The 23635-nt window shown below is 41.6% G+C and overlaps 1 protein-coding gene across 7 annotated transcripts in view; it reads left to right on the top strand.

Moving 5' to 3' along the window:
* The window catches only part of LOC102164547 (uncharacterized), an 86886-nt gene that overhangs the window by 1737 nt on the left and 61514 nt on the right, over positions 1–23635 (top strand). For 5 of the 7 annotated variants that reach the window (XM_084960631.1, XM_084960629.1, XM_084960626.1 and 2 more), the window contains exon 1: positions 21698–21854. In XM_084960631.1, coding sequence (XP_084816757.1) covers positions 21713–21854 — 142 coding nt within the window. In that variant the 5' untranslated portion in view covers positions 21698–21712. Of the gene's footprint in view, positions 1–20097; positions 20187–21697; positions 21855–23635 lie in introns of those variants that run through there. The other 2 variants (XM_013998421.3, XM_084960624.1) reach the window with 2 other exon arrangements.

Here is a 23635-nt window from a genome sequence, read left to right as displayed (position 1 = left end):
TTCTCAAATGATGGAGGGGAAAGGCCAATTTTCCTTAGATTGGGAGCAAGGAATATGTCCAGATAATTTTGGCAGATACTCCCCAAAAGCAGTTAAGTTGAAGAAGAATGGATTTGAGATCCATAAATTTAAAAATGAAGAGCACGGTTGTTTTATTTCTGACATAGCAGCATTCTGTTTTTTTGTTAATTTTCAGATGTACACAAAAATGTAATGAACCATCGTATGTCCAGCTCAAAGGTTATCACTTGCCAACCTTATTTAAGTTTTTCTGCCTTCAGGTCAAAATCCCTCCTACTCTGTCTTTTGATTTCTTCTTTGTCTTATGGGTTATTTAGAAATATGTATTCTGCCATGGTTAGGATAAATATGTATATGCTAGGTCAGATGGGTTAAAAGTGTTTAAATCTTCTGTACCTTATTGGCTTGGTCTGTTTACAAAGATTTTGTCTTTGTGTTGGGTTTACCTCGTTCACTTTGTAGTTTCTATCAGTCTCTGTTTTTTAAAGCTCTGTTATTAGGTACATAAATGTTTTAGATTATATGTCCTAATGGTGAGTTTGATACTGAGCCCAAACTTTCTCTGCCTGCCACGTGACAGGCCGTAAATTAAGAGACGAGTTGTTGGGGCAGGGAATAACGACTTTAATTGGAAAGCTAGCAGACTAAGAAGATGGCACCATCTTCCCTCAGTCTGAAATCAGGCTTTTGTTTTGTTTTGTTTTAAATGGCTGCACCTGGAGCATATGGACGTTCCCGGGCTAGGGGTTGAATCACAGCTGCAGCTGCCAGCCTACGCCACAGCTCATGGCAACATCAGATCCTTAACCCACTGAGTGAGGCTAGGAATGGAACCTGCATCCTCATGGATACTAGTCGGATTCTTAACCTGCTGCGCCACAACAGGAACTCCCTACAATGAAATCTTTTTTTTTTTGTCTTTTTGCTATTTCTTGGGCCGCTCCCTCGGCATATGGAGGTTCCCAGGCTAGGGGTCCAATCGGAGCTGTAGTCTCCGGCCTACGCCAGAGCCACAGCAACGCGAGATCCGAGCCGTGTCTGCAACCTACCCCACAGCTCACAGCAACGCCAGATCGTTAACCCACTGAGCAAGGGCAGGGACCGAACCTGCAACCTCATGGTTCCTAGTCGGATTCGTTAACCACTGCGCCACGACGGGAACTCCCCTACAATGAAATCTTAATCTCAGTACTTACCCTTTTTAATGAGCAACCTAAAGTCTTCTAAGGATTCACAAACCTATTGCTCTCTAGGTCTCTCAGGAGTTGGGACATTTTCTCATGACAGTGGGGCTACTTTAACCTGAGTGTGATGAATCTATGGCTTTACTCCAGCTAACTTAACAGATGAGTGTGTGGTTAAGTGTTGTGTGTGGTCCTGTGCACCTTGCAGTCAGCTGGTGCTCAAGTCCTTGTTTCTCCAGGTTGGTTGGTTGGTTGGTTGGTTGGTTTGGCTGCGCCTGAGGCCTCTCTCCAGGTTTTAAGGAGGCCTTGGTCTCTGGGCTGGAAAGGATGTAAGTTGGATAAGGCAGACCTGCTGGAAGCAAACTCACGAACAGAGGTTAGAATAGTGCCCAGAGTTTTAACATAATTGGCAACTGCAGGATCTTTCAGAGCATATATATGTTCTCCCATCCAGTCAGACACTTGGAATCGCCTACCATACAATATTTCAAGGCTTAATTTAAGCCTGCTTCTGGGAGCCACCCCGATCTGTAGCAGGGCAACTGGCAAGGCCTTACCCCAAGTTAAATTAGTCTCTTGACATATTTTAGCAATGCTTCTTTTTGTTTGTTTGTTTTCTGTCTTTTTAGGGCTGCACCCAGGGCATATGGAGGTTCCCAGGCTAGGGGTCAAATCTAAGCTATAGCCGCTGGCCTACGCCACAGCCACAGCAACACGAGATCCTAGCTGTATCAGCAACCTACACCACAGCTCACAGCAACGTCTGATCCTTAACCCACTGAGCTTAACCCACTGAGCGAGGCCAGTATCAAACCTGTGTCCTCATGTATGCTAATCAGATTCATAGCCACTGAGCCAACAATGCACCTTTTTAATGTATGATTTTCCTCAGTTTTCCCCTATTGATTGTGGCCTCTAGGATGAATGTAGCCTCCAACTAATTTGCAGCACTTTAGACACTTGTTGGGTTATGCTAGAGACAAAAGCAGGCCCATTATCACTTTGAAGGGAGTTAGGCAGTCCAAATTGGGAGATAATTGCCTTAAGGAGGGCTTTAACCACTTTGGAGGCTTTTTTTTGTTCTGGTGGGATATGCCTCCACCCATCCTGAAAAAGTGTCCACAAACACTAACAGGTATCTGAAATTTTTTGCAGATCAAGGCATTTAAGTAAAGTCTGTTTGCCAGTCCTTGATGGGGCAGGTTCCTCTGTGTTGGGTTCCCATTTGGGGAGGTCTGACAGCAATCTTTGGGTTATTTTTAACGCAAATCATGCAATTCTGAGTGACTCGCTGTATGGTCCTTTTTAGGCTAGGCGCCATTATGTATATATATTCCCCCCCCCTTTTTCCCATTATGTATTTTTTAATCCATTTGTAAAGTGGCATCTTTTCTGTAGTAGGTACTGTTTTATTTCTAGCCACACCTATGGCCTGTGGAAATTCCCAGGCCAAGGATCCTATGCCACAGCAGTGACCCAGGCCGCTGCAGTGACAATGCCAGATCCTTAACCTGCTGTGCCACAAGGGAACTCCACTGTAATGGGTACTATTATGAATGTGCTGTAGCATAGAGGGCCTCAGGAATCAAAACAGGTCCTTGTGCCCTACATTTCCAGCCAGGTGAGGTGTGATCAAGAATGAATTCTGACTCTTTGGCCCTTTCCTTGTCCTTTTCTGAATCCACTGGCTGGTATTTTGACCAGACAGTCTGTGGGAGAAGTGACCCTGTCATGGCTTGATAATCTCCTTTCTCTGCTGCTTACTTTGCTGCTTGGTAAGCTAACCAACCAGTTGCCTTTTGTTCTATGAGTTTCACCCTTTTGGTGGCCTGAGAAGTGCATTATGGCCACTTGGACCGCCATAAGAGGGCTTACGGACTGCTTCTAATAGTGACAGGATTTCAAAACATGTTTTACGTCTTTATTGTTTGAAGTGAGGAGCCCCCTTTCTTTTTAGGTTGCCCCACGAGCATGCACCACAGCAAATGCAGCGAGAACCTGTGTATATATTGGCATGTTTCTCTTCAGTGAGCAGTAGGGCTCTTGTCAGAGCAGTGATTGCTGCTTTCTGAGCTGAGCTTCCTGCGGCAGGGCTTTGACTTCACCAGCATTTTTAAGGGTTACCACTGCATACCCAGCATGTTGCCTACCTTGGTCCATGAAACTGCTGCCATCAGGGAGCAGTTCCGTATCTGGCTCGCCAAGGCTTGGTCTGTTGAGTCTGGTCTGCTAGAGTACAACCTGATGCGCAAGCAGTCATGCTCTGGGGACTCTACAGTGTCCATCAGGAGCAATGTGGCTGGATTCAGGGCTGAAGTGACCTGAAGTCTTACACTGGGATTGTCTAAGAGAAAGGCTTGGTACTTTCCCATCCTCTCGGAAGTCAACCAGTAGCCTGCTTTTTTTTCCAGTAGAGGTAGGATATGGTGAGGGACATACACAGTAGTGGGTTGCCTGAGGGTAAACTTCTCAGCTTCCTGAAGTGTGTCACAAGTAGCTGCTACAGCTCAAAGGCAGGGAGGCCATCCCTTAACTACCTCCTCTAGTGTTTTGAGAAGTAGGCAACAGGTCCAGGGAAATGCAGTCTCTCATAGACACACAATTTGAAGGGTTTCTCTCTGGTAGTCCCAAAGCTGGGTTGAGACTCACTTTGTCTTTATTGTTTCGAAGTCTGGCAGTTTGTAGTCTATGTAAGGGGTCAAAAACATGTCCCTTTAAAGCTTCATAGTGGGGCTTTACCCATAGCCCATAGTTTGGGAAAGAAATCCAACAGAATCCTGCCGTTCCCAGAAACCCTTTCAGTTGTCTGCAAGACCTGGGTGCTCCCAAGCCTGTGATTGCCTATTTTTCTTTCTTTTTTTTTTTTTTTTCCGGGGCGGGGGGGGGTCTTTTTATTTTATTTTTTTGCTTTTTAGGGCCACACTCGCAGCATATGGAGGTTCCCAGGCTAGGTGTCTAATTGGAACTGTAGCCGCCAGCCTGCACCCCGGCCGCAGCCACAGCCACACAGGATCCGAGCCACATCTGTGACCTACACCACATCTCATGATAATGCCAGATCCTTTAACCAACTGAGCGAGCCAGGGATCGAACCCACATCCTCATGTATGCTAGTCGGGTTTGCTAACCGCTGAGCCATGACGGGAACTCTTGTGATTGCCTATTTTCTATCAGGCAAAAGACCCTGCTCTCCTTGAGAAAGAACCAAATCCAGATATATGATTTGTTGCTTTCACACTTGGGCCTTTTTCTGGGAGACTTTATACCCAAAATTGGCCAAATCGTTCAGGGTTCTCATGGTATTTTGTAGACACTTATCACATATAGAGGTTGCTCTGAGCAAATCATCCACATCTTGGAGTAAGAGTCCTTCGTTCACTATTCAGTTTCTAAGATTCCTCGCCAACATTCCCTTCCCCAAAGTAGGTCAATCTTAAATCCTTGAGGCAGAACTGTCCCAAAATACTGTTGGGCTGTCTCTGTTTCTGGGTCCTGCTATTCAAAAGCAAACAGTTGCTATGATTTTTCTGCAGTAAGAATGCAGAAAAAAGCATCTTTCAAGTCCAAAACTGAGAACCCAGCTGTATTCTCCAGGAATAGTTATGATCAGAGTGTATGGATTAGGTACTACAGAGTGCAGATCTTGTACTGTTTCATTAATAGTGAGGACTAATAGCCCTCAAGTCTTTTTTTTTTCTTCTTTCTTTAGGGCTGCACCCACGGCGTATGGAGGTTCCCAGGCTAGGGGTTGAATTGGAGCTACAGCCGCCGGCCTACACCACAGCCACAGCCACAACAACTCAGGATCCAAGCCACGTCTGTGACCTACACTACAGCTCACGGCAACACCAGATCCTTAACCCACTGAATGAGGCCAGGGAATGAACCCATAACCTTGTGGTTCCTAGTCGGATTCCTTTCCACTGTGCCACAACGGGAACTCCAATAGCCCTCAAGTCTCGAACAAAGCAATACTCTGTTGAGTTTGGCTTTTTGACTGGGAGGATAGGGGTGTTATATGGGGATCTACAAGGTTTAATCAATCCTGTTTTTCAAAAATTTTTTGCGAATTGGCTAAATTCCCTTTTGGGCCTCTTGCTTCAGAGGGCTTTGTTTTAGATTAGATGTCGCAGTGTCCCTTCTCAGTGGCATTTGTATTGGCCATGCATTTTTGGTCTTACCTGGAGTGCTTTTAGCCTACATTTCTGGCCTTACATTTTTGTAGACCTCAGGGGGAGAGAGCTCTTTCTCCTTTTCTGGTGCATCCATGAGTGCCACCTGTAGGCTTAAAAGTGCTCTGATGGGACCCTGATGTCAAGCTGCTCTGACAAAAAAGTTACTTGAGCATTTAATTTATAAAGGAGATCTTGTCTCAAAAGAGGAATTGGACACATCGGTATATATAAACTGTGCTTCAGGGTGAGGTCTCCTAATTGGCATTCTAGACGTTGTAAGAAAGAACAACTTTTTCCTCCTCCAGAAACACCTGTGACTGGGATGGATTGGAATATTTTCTGTGACACCTTGGTGTTTACCACAGAGTATTTTGCACATTTATCTATCTGAAAATCAATCAGCTTGTCCCCCAGTGTCGAAGTTACCAGGGACTCCTGTAGGGAAATTGGAATTCGGTGCCTCAAGGACCTCCCTGGGCCTCTTCATTCATCGTCAAAGTGCTCCTCTTTCTACCATGAGAGACTTCTGTCTTTCTTTTATTGATTTTTGTCTTATTCTTTAGCCTAGAGCAATCTTTTTTTTTCTGGTGCCCTTCCGTCTTCTTTTTGCTTTTCGCTTTCCTTTTTACAGTAAGCGCATTGTTCCTTCCCTGGTGGTGGCTCACCTCTCTTCAGTTACTTGCCTTCCAGTCATCCCGTGCTGCTGCCAGAAAAGTAGTGTTTCGTCTTGCATCCTCTTACTTCCATTGTTGCTTCGGTTGTTGACCCCTTTAAAAGCAACATCTACCAATTGAGAAGGGTTCATTCCAAATGTACCCTTTAACTTTTGTTATTTCTTTCTTACATCTGGGCATTTTCCCCAATGAAGGTCATATTTACGTTTCTTATATTTTCAGAGGCCTCAGGGTCTGTCACTGTAGCACCCATAAGTGTGATAAATTCTTTCTAGAAACTCTCATGGGTCCTCATTGGGTTTTGGATGTATCTCTTGAATTCTGTTTAAGCCCTTTTGCCTTGGTACTCCCCTTCAGAGCCCCACTAAGATAGGCTTTCTATAATGCTCTAGGTGTGGCATATCTCCATTATTATCATCCCAGTCAGGCTCAGCAGTGGGAACTGCCAGATTTGCTTCTGGAGTTCCATCTGGACCTGCTAGATGAAGCCAGTGCCCTTTCTCTAACCTTGTCAGTGACCATCCTTTCATCCCCAGTAAGCATCATATTCGTAAGGGTGTGAGTATCTGCCCAAGAGGGATGATGAGTGGCAAAGATAGAAGTGAAAATTCAGTCATGTGGAGGGAGTCCTCTTGGGAATGGTTTTTCCAGTTAAACAGATCTGAAGTTGAAAATGTCTTGTGCATAGAAACACAGCTGGTTGGCCATTTTCATTAAGGCCTCCAATGGAATATCGGCTCAAGGGAAATTCTCCTGCTCCACAAGTGGCTCCCAGTCCAAATTGGGTGCCCTGTCGGGTCTTAGATGGTGACACGAAATCAGGCCCCTGTGCCCTGGGGGTTAAACATAGAAACTTCATTGATCTCCATGAGTATGGGAAACAGGAGGTGCTGAATATGTTGGTGGCATGGGGGCAGTTGGAACAACTGCTGGTGTAGCCTGCTTGGCCAGTGGGGAAGCCACGTTGGCCAGAGGGGGGTTTTAGTTTTGAATTAGCTTGTCTTCACTCTCATTTTCTCCCTCCCCCTCTTGTAGAACAGGTTTTCCCTTGGTTTTCCTTTTATTTATTTATTTATTTTTTTGTCTTTTGTCTTTTTAGGGCTGCACCCACAGCATATGGAGGTTCCCAGGCTAGGGGTCTAATCGGAACTATTACTGCCAGCCTACACCAGAACCACAGCAATGCCAGATCCAAGCCACGTCTGCAACCTACACCGCAGCTCATGGCAACACCGGATCCTTAACCCACTGAGCAAGGCCAGGGATCGAACCCGCAACCTCATGGTTCCTAGTCAGATTTGTTTCTGCTGCGCCACGCTGGGAACTCTCGTTTTCCTTTTAGATTGCTGTCCCATAAGGCAGCAGCTGTCTGAATTCTTTTTCTCCTGATGCAGTAGCATAAATGCTTCTACATATGGAATCTCATCATTTTTACTTGCTCTTTTACAAAATTCTAATTGCAACATCATATAATAATTAAGTGAGCCATTCAGGGGCCATTGCTCTCTTAATCCTAACATATTGGGACCATACACTATTATGATAGAATATCGTCTCTTTCTTAGTGATAGACCCACAGATGTAGTTTGCTCATTTATTTAAGATAGGCCCCAAAGGGCTTTTCTTAGGAAAAGATGGACCATTTCCCATATTTATAAGTTAAAGAACAACAGAACACAGAAAGCACAAGCAAATTCCAATACCAAAAGCATAATCAGATTCAATCATGAGTGAATGCAAAACAGAAGCAAGTGAACCAGTTCACAAATCCAGTAGAGTCCAACAATTCCCCTCTCCAACAGGGTACCCCAGTGAAGTGCAAAACAAATTGGTTTTTCCCTTAAAGAAAAAGACCAAATTCAGACTGGAGAATGTTCCCAGTTGTACACTCCAGAGCAACTTACCCTACCCTGTGGAGCCCATGGCTCCCAAATGTCAGTTCTTGCTCCAGCTACCAAGTGCTGGGCAGCTAGTGCTGCTTCAGTAATTTTGACGGGAAGATCCTCAGGATAGGTGGTCCCAGCAGCTGCTAGGGCTTTACCTGAAAATTCTCCAACTGGGGCCAGCTATCAACAAGCAGCAAGGCTTTGCCAGAATTGATACTGAGCCCAAGCTTGCCCTGTTCACTGCATGACAGTCCAATAAATCCAGAGCCGAGTTGCTGGGGAAAGGAATCATGACTTTTAATTAGAAAGCTCGCAGACAAAGAAGATGGCAGACTAGTGTCTCGAAGAACCTTCTTCCCTCAGTCCAATTTCAAGCTCCTTTTATACAGAGCAGAGGGGGTGGGGGGTGGGCACTCTGATGCTGACGAATGGCTCAGCAGGACCACTAATAGTCGCTTGCTAACTGTCAGTCACTAACCATAAATTGCTCAGGGGAGGGGCCCAGTGCAGTCCTGATCAATGGCTGAGGGAGACTGCTGACCGTGACTCATTAACAGTCACCCACTTACAAGTTGACTTCTTTATCATTACGAAATGGTCTTCTCTGGTAATATTCTTCTTAGAGCCATATTAAGCCACTCAAACTGCCGACCCCCTTATCTTACTCAGCCAAGTACTGGCTGTTCCAAAATAATGACTGCCCTAACTACAGACTGACTTGTTCATCTTTAGCCCACACTTTATCATGGAACATTCTCTTACAACTCTTCATCCTCTCCTCCCTATCCCTCCCATGTAGCCTGATGCAAACCCTGACACAGGTTGCATCAGACAAAAGCCCCTATAAAACCAGCTAGCTACCCGCCAAAGGCCAGAGAACTTGAATCTTCTTTCGGTGCTCCTGGTCAGTGAAGCCTCAACGCTCCAGACTCTCTGCTTCCATTCTGCTCCAAAACCCCACAGCCCTTTACCTCTCTAACAGTTCTTTGCTCTAAACATTTATTTTATCTGATATTTAATAAAACCACTCCAGCTTTCTTTCATTAGTGTTAGCACGGTATATCTTTTTCTAGCCTTTCTACCGATTGATGTTCTGACAAAGGACATTTCTTTTAGGCAGCATTTAGTTGCTTCTTGTGTTTTTAATCCACTGTAACGATATCTGTCTTTTATACTACTTATATTTAGTGTGATTATTGGTATAGTTTGGGTCAAATTTGTCATCTTGCCATTCTTTTTTTTTTTTTTTGTCTTTTTGCTATTTCTTGGGCCGCTCCCGCGGCATATGGAGGTTCCCAGGCTAGGGGTCGAATTGGCGCTGTACCCACCAGCCTACGCCAGAGCCACAGCAACGAGGGATCTGAGCCGCGTCTGCGACCTACACCACAGCTCACAGCAACGCGGAATCGTTAACCCACTGAGCAAACCTGCAACCTCATGGTTCCTAGTCGGATTCGTTAACCTCTGCACCACAACGGGAACTCTGCCATTCGTTTTTTATTTGTTCCATCTGTTCTTTATTTCCTTTTCCATATTTTCTGCTTCCTTTTGGATTGAGTTTCAAAATAACAATACCAATATTTTTTACTAATCTTATGAATGCAGAAAAATAACCAAGACTTCTTGGAATTCAATAGGATATAATCCACCAAGTCTCTTCACCTAAAATAAAACCTTTTATGTAGTTAAGCCATCACCTTGAGAGACACAGGCTTATTTGTTTCACCTTGTTTTCTACTTTTAGGGATTGTTTTCCTGTCACTTTGATTTAATTTTTGTTTAAAAATTACATAAAATATTTACATATTTCCAAAATCAAAACTAGAGAACAGAGTGATTTAGTGAAGTCTAGCATCTGTTCTTGTCCCTTCTACCTTATTTTCTCTCTGCTGCGTCCAGCCGTGCAGGGCAACAGGGAATCCTAGAAGAAGGATGGCTCGGTATAACAAAACACACACAACTCTTAGATTTAGAAAGCAGGGGACCAGGAGGCACTGTGTTCTGCAGAACAAAGGTGCCTAGGCTTTACCCCACATGGTTTTTATTAAGGAAGCTGACATATGTAGGTGAGCAAAATCAGGCTTGTGGAGTTCCCATCATGGTGCAGCAGAAACGAATCTGACTAGGAACCAATGAAGTTGCAGGTTCGATCCCTGGCCTCACTCAGTGGGTTAAGGATTCGGCATTGCCATGAGCTATGGTATAGGTTGCAGACATGGCTCAGATCTGGCATTGCTGTGGCCCTGGCGTAGGCCAGCAGCTATAGCTCCGATTAGACCCCTAGCCTGGGAGGGATTGTCCATGTGTTGCAGGTGCGGCCCTAAAAAGACAAAAGACAAAAAAAAAAAAAAAAAAAAAATCAGGCATAGGCAATGACACAACCTCTTAGTGAATAACGAAGGAAACTATTAGCACTGATGCATACCTCTAGGGCATAGTGCAGCTGCTATAATAGCCTGGTTTATGCATAAGTCCCTTATCTTGTCTTTGAAGGAGACCCTGTACTTTAGAACTGAGCAGATATTTGCCTTCTGCGGAGTTCAGCAGTTCAGTGGTCTCCAACACCTTTCTCTCTCTATGGATAACTACCTGTGCTTCTCTTTGTTTTATTCTTTTGTTTTTCTTTCAAATGATATATATGTTGATTTGTATGTGTTTGAATGTATATGCATGTATTTTTTTAAATCATCTTCATTCTTAACAGGGAGATTCTTTGTACATTGCTCTGCCCTTTCCATTTTTTTCCCTCACATACATAATGTATCCCAGAGATCACTGTGTAAGCAAGCCATAGAGATCTTCCACATTGTTTTTTATAGCTACATATGTTGCGTGGTTATACTGGTTTATTCAGTTCATCTCCTTCAGGTGGGCATTTTCCCCCAATAGTGTGCCATTATATAATGCATTGATTGAAAACTGCATATATGGTTTATCTTTGAAGCAAATTTCTAGAAGTGGCCTACTTTTAGTTTATTTTTAATGCTTTTGACATAAATTCTACACAAATCACAACTCTGGCTAATAATAAAATTGGTGCGTTTTCTCATTTTCCCGTTACCCAATTAAAAAAATCTTAAGAGTTTGTCTTTGTACTGTTAGATATTCTTATTTTTATTTTTTAATTTTTTTTGCTTTTCAGGGCCACACTTACAGCATATGGAAGTTCCCAGGCTAGGGGTGGAATCGGAGCTACAGCTGCCAGCCTACACCACAGCCATAGCAATGCTGGATCTGAGCTGGGTCTGCAGCCCACACCACAACTCTCGGCAACACTGGATCCTTAACCCACTGAGCGAGGCCAGGGATAGAACCCACATCCTTATGGATCCTAGTCAGGTTCGTTAACTGCTGAGCCATGATGAAGGGAACTCCCTGTTAAATGTTCTTTTTCTCTGAATTTATTGAGAATTTCTTTTTTTAACTGCTGCTTTTTCTAGGGGAATAGAAATAGCAGAAAGCTATTTGTTTCAAATTTCGGGAAGCTATTATTATGTTTTTGTTTTGCGACATCAAAGTAGTACATGTTTGTTACCATGATTTAGAAAATACAAGAGGGAGTTCCTGTCATGGCACAGGGGAAACGAATCCAACTAGGAACCATGAGGTTGCAGGTTCGCTCCCTGGCCTCACTCAGTGGGTTACGGATCTGGCATTGCCGTGAGCTGTGGTGTAGGTCAAAGATGCGGCTTGGATCCTGCATTGCTGTGGCTGTGGCACAGACAGGCAGCTGTAGCTCCGATTCCACCCCTAGCCTGCAAACCACCATATACTATGGATGCGGCCCTAAAAAGCAAAAAAAAAAAAAAAAAAAAAAAGGAAAATACAAGAGGAAACAAGGAAGAAAATAAAAATTACTCAAAGCCCTCCTTTGTAATTATTCGTAGTTCCTATTTGGAATCTAGCCTTAAAGTTTTTTTTTTTACTTATGAAAAAGTTCAAAAATTAAAACTCAAAGTGTAGTATAATACATCCCCATTTACCCTACCCATCACTCAGCTACAACAAATACCAGTTTAAGTCTAAACACATTTCATCTTTGGTCCTTCTACTTTCTTCCCCTGCACACATACACAGAAAAACATGGATTATGTTGAAGTAAATCCCAGATATATAATCTCACCTGCAAGTATTTTACTGTTTCTAAAATATAAGGACTTTTTATTTAAAAATATAATATTACTACTAAAAAGAAAAGAACTCAATATTCATTGTCATAAAATAGCCAGTCAGTCTTCAGATTTCCCCAATTATCCATAAATACTTTTTGTGGTGTTAGAATCAAGATCCAAACAATATCCATTTATGGTAATGGTAAGATTTTTTTTTTGGTCTTTTTTTTGGGGGCTGCATCTGCGGCAAATGGAGCTTCCCAGGCCAGGTGTCTAATCGGAGCTACAGCTGCCAGCCTATGCCAGAGCTGCAGCAATGCCAGATCCAAGGCACGTCTGCAATCTAAACCACAGCTCACGGCAATGCCAGATCCGTAACCCACTGAGCGGGGCCAGGGATCAAACCTGCAACCTCATGGTTCCTAGTCGGATTAGTTTCCGCGGCGCCATGATGGGAACTCCGATTTCTTAAATCTTTCTTTCCCTTTTTCCTCTTTTCTTGCAGTTTATTTGTTCCAGAAACAGCTTTTCTTTCTTTCTTTCTTTCTTTCTTTCTTTCTTTCTTTCTTTCTTTCTTTCTTTCTTTCTTCCTTTCCTTTCCTTTCCTTTCCTTTCCTTTCCTTTCCTTTCCTTAAATGTGGTATCATTTAACATGTTCCTTTAACCCTGTGTTTCTTGTAAATTGGCATTTTTAGGGCTTGATCGGATTCAGATTTTTTGTGTTTTTGCTTGTTTGTTTTCCACTAATCCTTCATACATAATGCAATTGTGAAGTAGTGAATGATGTTATTTTCCTTTATATGATGTTAGCAGCCATTGATAATCTTTACTTGGAATCCATTATTTTAGCAGCTGTTATAAAATGTTATATAATTGTATCATTTCTTAGGAGAAAAATAAATCCTGAATTGATAATGATATTTCCAATTGAATTTGAAGATTATAGAATTTTTCTTGATTTTTACATTTATATTTCTTTTTATTTTCTGAAAAACTTGAATAACAGTAAGATAATTATATACTTGCTTTATTCTCATAGGCATACGTACATGTAATCATTTCAGAATATGTGTATATTTTAGAATAATAATACCTATATTAACAACAGTGTAATTATTGAAAAATAGTTTATAGTTGTTTGGTCTGTAGGTTATATTGTATAATTAATTAATGACAAATATATGTATTTTATTTATTTTTTGACTTTTTAGTGCTGCACCTGTGGCATATGGAAGTTCCTAGGCTAGGGGTCAAATCGGAGCTACAGCTGCCAGCCTATGCCCCAGCCACAGCAATGCCAGATCCGAGCCGCATCTGTGACCTACTGCAGCTCATCAGTGCTGACTCCTTTAACCCACTGAGCCAGACCAGGGATTGATCCCACATCTTCATGGATACTAGTCAGTTTTGTTACCTACCACAGAGCCACAGTAGAACTCCAGTGTATGTATTTTAAAGTTCCTTGAAGTAACCACTTCCTTTCTCTGTTTACCCTCCTAGTATTATGAACAGATTAGTTTCATTTTGCTTTTGGTTCTTAGAGATTTTTTTTCCATTTTGGTTTAACAGAACATATAGAACATACAGTTCCAAAGTCAGATGGATTCAGTTTATACTCCCTTATAAATTTTTTGTCTATGTTTATGAGTGATAATTGAGCTGTGATTTTAAGAATAGTATTATATCTTCTTTAAACGGTAGAATTTACTGGTGAAGCCATCTGGATCTTCTCTGTGAGCAGGGTGTTTTGTTTTACTAAAACTTCAATTTCTGTAATATATGTGGGACAATTTATGTTTTATATTTCTTCTTATGTGACTTTTGATAATTTGTGTTTTAAGGAATTTGTCTATATCATTCATATTGTCAAATTTATTGGCATAAGGTTGTGTTATCCTTTTAATGCCCTCAAGATCTGTAGTCTACTCTCCATATTGCTAATTTTTTTTTTTTTTTTTTTTTGTCTTTTGTCTTTTTAGGGCCTTCCTGCAGCATACGGAGGTTCCCAGGCTAGGGGTCGAATTGGAACCATAGCTGCCAGTCTATACCACAGCCACAGCAATCTGGGATCCAAGCCATTTCTGCAGCCTACACTACAGCTCATGGCAACGCCAGATCCTTAGCCTACCGAGCGAGGGTCAGGGATCGAACCCACGTCCTCATGGATACTAGTCTGGTTTGTTAACCATTGAGCCATGACGGGAACTCCTCCATATTGGTAATTTAAAAAAAAATTTATTATAGTTGATTTATAGCGTTCTGTCAATTTCTGCTGTACAACGAAGTGACCCAGCCATACATTTATATACATTCTTTTTTTCACTTTATCCTCCAAGTTCCATTGCAAATGATTAGACATAGTTCCCTGTGCTATATGTACAGCAATATTGGTAATTTTTTTTCCCATAGACTTACTAGGAAATTATCAATTGTATTACTCTTTTGAAAGTACAGATTTTGTACTTTTTTGTTTTTGTCTTTTGACTTTTGTCTTTTTACAGCTGCATCTGCAGCATAGGGAGATTCCCAGGCTAGGGGTCTAATTAGAGCTGTAGCCACCAGCCTACGCCACAGCCACAGCCACACCGGATCCAAGCCTCATTTGTAACCCACACCGCAGTTCACAGCAATGCCGGATCCTTAACCCACTGAACAAGGCCAGGGATCGAACTCAAAACTGGGTCCTAGTCGGATTTGTTTCTGCTGCACTGTGATGGAAACTCCCAGATTTTAAACTTTGTTGATATCCTCTCTCAAAATCTGATTATGTATTTGACTATTTCTTCCTTTAGTTCTGTCAAGTTTTGCCCTATAGATTTTGATGCTTTTTTGTTAGATGTCCGAACAGTTAGGATTGCTATGTTTTCTCGATGTATTTATCATTTACATCCACTGTTGCTCTTTGGTTTTTTTTTTGTTGTTGTTCGTTTGTCTGTCTTAAAGTCCAAAATCCATTTTATTTTGTGGATTTTGTGTTTATTTCTTTTCCTCTTTGGGCTTCATTTGTTCTTCTTTATCCAGCTCCTTAAAGTGGGACCCTTAATCAGCGATGGCACACCTTCCTTTTTTTCTAATAGAGCATCTAAAGCTATAAATTTTTCCCTTCAAATACTGCTTTTGCTGCAGCCCACAAAATTTGATGTTATTTTTTCATAGTCATTCATTTCAGCATATTTTCTGATGTCTTTTGTGAAGATTTCTTCTCATGATTTATTTAGAAATGTGTTTAATTTTCAATTATTTGGAGGTTCTACTGACCTCTTAGTGATATTTCCAATTTACTGGTGTTTGGACAAAGACAAGAAAATATACTCTGTTGTTGGGTTTTTGTTTGTTTGGGGTTTTATTTTGCTTTGTTAGGGCCAAACCCATGGCATATGGAAGCTCCTGGGCTAGGGGTTGAATTGGAGCTGCAATTGGCAGCCTATGCCACAGTCACAGCAACACCAGATCAGAACCACTTATGTGACTTACACCCAAGCTTGTGGCAATGCTGGATCCTTAACCCACTGATCGAGACCTGGGATTGAACCTGCATCCTCATGGATATTAGTCAGGTTCTTAACCAACTGAGCAATAACAGGTACTCCAGAAAATATTCTCTGAATGATTCAGATTTAAAATATTTTTCATGAAAGTCCCCTCATGGCTCAGCGGTAATGAACCCAACTAGTATCCATTAGGACTCGGGTTTGGTCCCTGGCCTTGCTCAGAGGGTTAAGGATCCGGCATTGCTGAGTTGTGATGTAGATTGCAGACATGGCTCGAATCCTGTGTTGCTCTGACTGTGGTGTAGGCTGGCAGCTACAGCTCCAATTGGACCCCTAGCCTGGGAACTTCCATATGCCATGGGTGCGGCCCCCAAAGCGCATGCACGCACACACACACACACACACACACAAAAAAAAATGTATATCTATTTTTTTCATACTTGTTTCTTCCCCCTGCCTGACTTAGTGGATAGCCATTGTGTTGCAGTATCCTAAGGGAGTTGCAGCCCAAAGATTACGCCCTCCTGACCAGCCATGCTCCTATGTATGTCTGTCTTCCTAGCTCAAGCACCTTCTTTATGATACTTCTTTATTAGGCACATCTGCCAAGACTTTCTTATCATGGATACGGAGGCAAACCTTGAAGACACTCTTTCTCCGCTTTGACTCTGAACTCAGTATGTTTCCTCTCCTAGCCCTTCCCCCATCTATCCCAGTCTGATCCATGAAATTGGAGGAGCCTTTTGTTTGGTACTCCCTTGGCAGCGAGATGATTCTGCACATTTGCATTATCCATTTGACCATCTGTAGGTGCTGTTCCATGGGAGAAAATGGAACAGTAGGAGAGTCAGCACTTTCTCTGGGTTAGCCTCATGCTTATACTGTCTTAGTAACTGATTAAAGATGAAAGGCTTGAGTGTTATTTTCATTTTGGCTGTTGTCTTCATCAGCTTTTCTAACAACTGGCAGCTCAGCTCTCTAGCACAACTCAGCTCTTGACAGTTGGGTATGGTGTCAGTTATGTCAGGGTACTTGATAGTGTTGTATAAATCCTCTATATTGTTACTGATTTTTAAAAATCTTCTTGTATCAATTACCAAAGGAAAGATGTTAAAATTTCCAAATCTGATTATGTATTTGACTATTTCTTCCTTTAGTTCTGTCAAGTTTTGCTTTATATATATATATATATATATATTTTTTTTTTGTCTTTTGCCTTGAGCCGCTCCCACGGCATATGGAGGTTCCCAGGCTAGGGGTTGAATCGGAGCTGTAGCCACCGGCCTACGCCAGAGCCACAGCAACTCGGGATCCGAGCCGCGTCTGCAACCTACACCACAGCTCACGGCAACGCTGGATCCTTAACCCACTGAGCAAGGCCAGGGACTGAGCCTGCAACCTCATGGTTCCTAGTCGGATTCGTCAACCACTGCACCACGATGGGAACTCCAAGTTTTCCTTTATATATTTTGATGCGTTTTTGTTAGATGTCCGCACAGTTAGGATTACTGTGTTTTCTTGATGTATTTATCATTTACATCCACTGTTGCTCTTTGTCTTTTTTGTTCATTTGTGTGTCTTAAAGTCCATTTGGCCTTATATACAGGTATACAAGCTTTTTTATTATTTTTAAATTTTTTTTTCTTCCCCATGGCACGTGGAGTTTCCAGGCCAGGGATTAGATCCCAGCCACAGTTGCAGCCTATTACACAGCTGCGGCAACACGGGATCCTTTAATCCACTGTGCAGGCCAGGGATCAAATCTGTGCCCTGGTGCTGCAGATGGACACTGCCAATCTCGTTGTGCCAGAGGAAGAACTCCTCTACTTAATTTTTAACCCACCTATGTCTTTTTTTTAAAGTGCGTTTCTGGAGTTCCTGTCATGGCTCAGTGGAAACGAATCTGACTAGCATCCATGAGGACACAGGTTCGACCCCTGGCCTTTTTTAAGTGGGTTAAGGATGTGGCATTGCCATGAGCTATGGGTGTAGGTCACAGACGTGGCTCAGATCCCGTGTTGCTGCAGTTGTGGCATCGACTGGCAGCTGTAGCTCTGATTCAGCCCCTATCCTGGGAACTTGCATATGCCATGGGTGCAGCCCTAAAAAGACAAAAAAAAAAAAAAAAAAAAAAAAAAAAGCACTACTTCTAAAGAGCATATAGTTGAAACTTGCTCTTTTGTCTTGATATTGTCTTTTTATTGGAATCTTTGGGCCATTTACCTCTGAGGTGATTAAAATTTAGTTTAGGCCCTGCCAGAGATAGGGGCATCTATGAGCATCTTTTAAGAAGAGCTTGATAAGGAGTTCCCATCATGGCTCAGCAGCTGACAAACCTGACTAGTATCCGTGAGGACATGGGTTTGATCCCTGGCCTCGCTCAGTGGGTTGATGATCTGGCATTGCCATGAGCTGTGGTGTAGGTCGAAGACATGGCTATCCCTGTGGTGTCTACACCTCCGATTGGACCCCTAGCCTGGAACCTCCATATGCCACAAGTGCAGCCCTAAAAAGACCAAAAAAAAAAAAAAAAGAGTTTGGCAGGAGTTCCTGTGTGGCTCAGGAAGTTAAGTTTCTGGTGTTACCACTGCAGTGGATCTGGTCATTGCTGTGGTGCAGATTCAGTACCTGGCCTAAGAATTTTTCTATATGCCACGGGTGTGCCCCACCACCACCAAAAAGAGCTTGGCACTTTTTAGAGTTTAATTTACTTAAATTTGTTTGTGTCTTCAGCTCTGTGATGAATTTCTTTAATCGTGATTTTCATCTTATGTGAATTCATTTTGTTATGATGGGTGGGCATAGTTATCTACCACAGCTGGAAGAAATGGAATTTCTAATTAAGTGTTTATTGAGCACCTATATCAATGATTCTCTGTAGGGACAGTGACTTTCCCTAAGGATGTTTTGGAAATATAGCTGAATGTTTGTAAATATTAAAATAACTGGGTGGAGGAATTCCCATCGTGATGCAGCGGAAACGAATCCCACTAGGAACCATGGGGTTGTGGGTTCGATCCCTGGCCTTGCTCAGTAGGTTTAAGGATCCGGTGTTGCCATGAGCAGTGGTGTAGGCCAGCAGCTATAGCTCTGATTAGACCCCTAGCCTGGGAACCTCCATGTGTGGCAGGTGCAGCCCTGAAAAGACAAAAGACAAAATAAATAAAAAATAAAATAAAATAAAATAATTGGGTGGAGGGTGAAGGCTTCTGACTTTCGAAGGACTGAAGCAAACTAGGTCATAGGTTAGATGCTTTTCTGTAAAGGACTAGAGAGTACATATTTTTGGCTTTATGGGGCATATGCTTTTTCTTGTAACTATTCAACTCTGCCATTACAGTGTGAAAATAGCCAAAAACAGTATATAAATGAATTAGGGTAAATGTGTTCCAGTAAAGCTTTATTTTTAGAAATAGTTAGTAGGCATTAGCTTGCTGACTTCTAGTCTAGATGTCCTGCAGTGCACATAAAAAATTGTTTTGTAACCTTCAAAATGAGGACTATAATTGGAGGAAAAAATGGGTTTATAATTACCTGGGTCTAGAACATGTCACATAAAGCATTTTTTTGCATGATTTTTTTCAATCTGCTGGATATATCTAACTTACTATTGTTGCACAGTTTTACTGTTGGCTAAACCTTACAGGGACGCTACTATAGTTTGAGAAAATATTGTATTTTGTTTTATTCAGAGATTTACTGGGTTTTTTAAAAATGTTTTGAAAAGTTATAGCACTGGTGGCAATGCTGCTTGTGATGTGTGACTTCCCAGTATTACATATTTGTAGAAGTCTCCATTTGTAGATAATGCATTTCATTGATTCTACACACACACGCAAGCACACACACACACGGCCTTTATTTCAAAATGTCAATTTTAAATAAGAGAAGTCGACAGTATTAAGTTGAATATTATAATCTTATAAATCTACATGTGTTTAAGTAATTGTAAGCATAAGTAATTATTTGTGCCTTCTGTGTAGTTGTGTGCAATCATTGACGTATTGAAATATAACAGTTGGTCATTATCTCTATTTTTGGTGTAATATATATGAATGTGTTTTATTGTCTATAAGTTTTTTTTTAGGGCTGCCCCCACAGCGTATGCAGGCTCCCAGGCTAGGGGTACAATTGGAGGTGTAACTGCTGGCCTATGCCACAGCCACAGCCATGCCAGATCCAAGCCGCGTCTGCGACCTATACCACAGCTCACGGCAGTGCCAGATCCTTAACCCACTGAGTGAGGCCAGGGATTGAACCTGCATTCTCATGGATACTAGTCAGATTTGTTTCCGCTGAGCCATGATGGGAACTCCTATTGTCTATAAGATTCATCTCAGAAATAGTAGAGAAGTAAATATTTTCTTCTTGTGTGTAGAGAGAGCATTGAGTTTGACCACGTTAAGAACCACCACCTGTATCTCTCCTGCTTAGTGTTTATTTTGGGTATGGGAGAAAGAGACAGGAAAAGGACAACAACAAAGAAAATTCTTACTTATTCATTTGGAGCTTCGCAAAAATCATGATCTCATGTTTCTGTTTTCTCCTCCCCAGCACTGCCTTTTGCAGACTCTGTGCTTCTCTAAGATAGGAATCCAGAAGATAATCGATCATTTCTTGCAGCTGTAAAAACCATGGCTCAGGTAATCAGTGTTTCCTTGTGCCCTCTTTAAATAATCACCTTTTTATAGAGTATATGCATGTTTGCATTCCTTATATTAAAACTTCCTTCCTGACCTACCCCACTCAGAAATATGCTTTCCAGATTGTTCCATTCTTGTAAGTGAGAGTGTTGTGTCTTTCTCATCTGACCTATATTCAATGAGCATTTTTGCCTGAGAGCACCCATATCAGATTCCCTGATTTTAAAAGATGTTAAAGTGGTACCACACATGGGAAAACTTTGAATTTCTTTTATTAGACCTAAGCTTCTTGGTTAGACAAGATAGGAACGGTCTTGACTGGGCCTAGTGTCCATACCTGGCAAGAGCTCGTGCTTTGTGGGCTTTTAAGATGAGGTACATGATTAGGGACTGAATACAGAGAGATCAGGGGTCTTTTCTGGGAATCCATGATTGGCGAATACCAACAGGGGTCATTTTGAGATGCAACATTTTATGCTAATCCTGTAAGTTTGGATTACCTTTTGCACTTTCCTATTGCTGAGACTAAGGAAAAGACACGTTTTTTTTTTTGTTTGTTTGTTTTTTTTTTTTTTTTGTCTTTTTGTCTTTTGTTGTTGTTGTTGTTGCTATTTCTTGGGCCGCTCCCGCGGCATATGGAGGTTCCCAGGCTAGGGGTTGAATCGGAGCTGTAGCCACCGGCCTACGCCAGAGGCACAGCAACGCAGGATCCGAGCCGCGTCTGCAACCTACACCACAGCTCACGGCAACGCCGGATCGTTAACCCACTGAGCAAGGGCAGGGACCGAACCCGCAACCTCATGGTTCCTAGTCCGGATTCGTTAACCACTGCGCCACGACGGGAACTCCAAGACACGTTTTTAAGTGATGAATAGTGACAAGAAAGATCATTATTCACATAGAAAAGCTGTTAAGAATTATAAATTCCCCAAAGTAAGAAATGCTTATGAGGTTTTTATATAACCTAAAATGTTCAATGTTAAGTCAAATATGTTCATTATATGGAGCTATTCTACAGCCTATTAAAATATTAACTAAATTACTGGCAACGGTAATGATAGAGGAAATGATAAGGTAATTATGATATGATGGTGAACCTGAGGTTTCAGTCAATTCCTTAATTTTATACAAATATTTTAAGATAGAGATTTTATAGAATTTTATGGAAAAATTTACCCGAGTTTTTCCTTCTTAAATAGAGAAGAAGAAAGAGAAACCTGCATTTTTGAGAGTGTATGATATATGAAATTCACATTGTACAGGATATTCATGCTCTTTCGTTTAATTAGGACATTGCATTTGCTTTATTAATTCCCAGACTTATGTGTATAGTGAGACATTCTATATGGAGGAAATATGTATAGCGACAGCCATAAGAAGGAACTTCAGAAGCATCAATTTCTTCAGGGTCTCATCCACGTAAGAGGCTTCCCAGCCCGTTTGCCCTGTTGTGTTCTTTGTAGAGAGCGCTCCATCATCTCCTCTTCCGTCGAATAAATACTTTCTCTATTTCCACAACTAGTCTTATGTTTGTGTTTCAGAGATCAGTAATGTTCAGGGATGTTGCCATTGACTTCTCTCAGGAAGAGTGGGAATACCTGGATTCTGCTCAAAGGGATTTGTATAGAGATGTGATGTTGGAGAACTATAGTAACTTTGTATCACTCGGTAAGGAGATCTACCCCTAGTATTTCAGACTCTTCCTTTGGAATGGATGCTTTCTTTTGTGTTATTTCAAGATTGTTTTTAAGTAATTAACTGAATTTCTTCTTATTTTCAAAAGAATAGTTTTAAATTACCGCAAGTGGACAGAGATAGTTTCATTGGGCACACTTTATCTTTTTTATCTTTCAAGTCCAATTACCTGTTTTCCTTGCTGTCTTCTTTGATGATCAAGGAGTGAGAATTGAATTCTGGGGCAGCTGCAATATTATCAGAAAAAACAGGCTCTTATGCACTGTTGCAGTTTAGATCTGCCAGAGCAGCTGTGGATATTTTTTTAATAATTGCAGAAATAATTGTTTTTCCAACAACAGAAGAGTTTATATTAATTTTGAAGTGAGAGGGTGGATCAGTGCATTTCACTAGCAATTCAGGTCAACATAGTCCATTACCAAAACACATTCTCTTATTTGTGTTTTGTAGTTGAATATCACATTTTAAGAACTTAGTATTTTACATCGAATGAATATGCCGGAACCACCTTTTATTGGAAAATAGCTCAGGAAGAACCTGTGATTTTTTATTTATTTATTTATTTATTTATTTTTGGTCTTTTTAGGGCTGCATCTGCAGCATATGGAGGTTCCCAGGCTAGGGGTCAAATCAGAGCTGTAGCTGCCATCCTACACCACAGCAACAGCAGATCCGAGCTATGTCTGTGACCTACACCACAGCTCATGGCAGCACCGGATCCTTAACCCACTGAGCGAGGCCAGGGATTGAACCTGTGTCCTCATGGATGCTAGTCAGATTCGTTTCCTCTGAGCCACAGTGGGAATTATAGAACCTGTGATTGTCGAAGAAAGTTTATTGCTTTTTCCTATAGCAAAAACCAATAGGCCTTATTGGGACAGAGCCTCTATCAATGAAATCTTTAATAAGTGATTTTCCCACCTAGGTGATGACTTTATTTTTTGGATTCTTCAAGTCCCTGGAATATAATTGTCTTTTGCCCCTTTCCTCCTCTTTTCTCTGAAGGTCATATGAAGTTTTTGGTTAGTACACTCCCCTGCAGGGCCCAAAGACTTCTGACTTGAGAAACAAAGCAAGGGTTTTCAGAACAATCTCCCTAAGGAATCCCACCTAATCCCTACTTCTTCTCCCTTTTAGTCTTTTGTGATAATTCTTCTTACTTTCTTTCTTTTTTTTTTTTTTTTTTTTTTTCTTTTTAGGGCTGCACCCTCGGCATATGAAGGTTCCTAGGCTAGGGGTCAAATCAGAGCTGCACCTGCCCGCCACAGCCTCAGCCACAACAACGCGGGATCTGAGCTGCATCTATGACCTACACCACAGTTCACAGCAACGGCGGATCCTTAACCCACTGAGCAAGGTCAGGGATCAAACCGGCAACCTCATGGTTCCTAGTCAGGTTCGTTTCTGCTGCACCAAGACGAGAACTCCTCTTCTCACTTTCAGATGAGGAAGGAGTGCTTCTCTTCACCCCTGTAATCTTGTTTTTGTATAAACTTTCGAGTCAATTCCTTTCCAGATTTTTAAAAAAATTTAGACTCATATAATTATCCTTAAAGTATGTTCATTTGTTAAAAATATGTTTATTTATTGGAGGGCCTTTTCTGTGCCAAGGACTGCAGTAGGAATTGGAGAAATAATGATCTAAACAAAGTTCCTATTCTGCTGAAACTTATATTCTCATGGGAGAAATACAAAGTAAATGAGGGAACAAAAATAATATATGTATGCATCTATATGTACATACATGTTATTTA

This window comes from Sus scrofa, chromosome 6 (genome assembly GCF_054392235.1).
Source record: "Sus scrofa isolate SSC_HxYL_T2T_F1_AM1 chromosome 6, Sscrofa_HxYL_maternal_Yorkshire_Landrace_v2.0, whole genome shotgun sequence".
Classification (NCBI taxonomy): domain Eukaryota; kingdom Metazoa; phylum Chordata; class Mammalia; order Artiodactyla; family Suidae; genus Sus; species Sus scrofa.
Note: the sequence above shows the minus strand (reverse complement) of the source record. Positions and strands in the feature narration are given on the sequence as shown.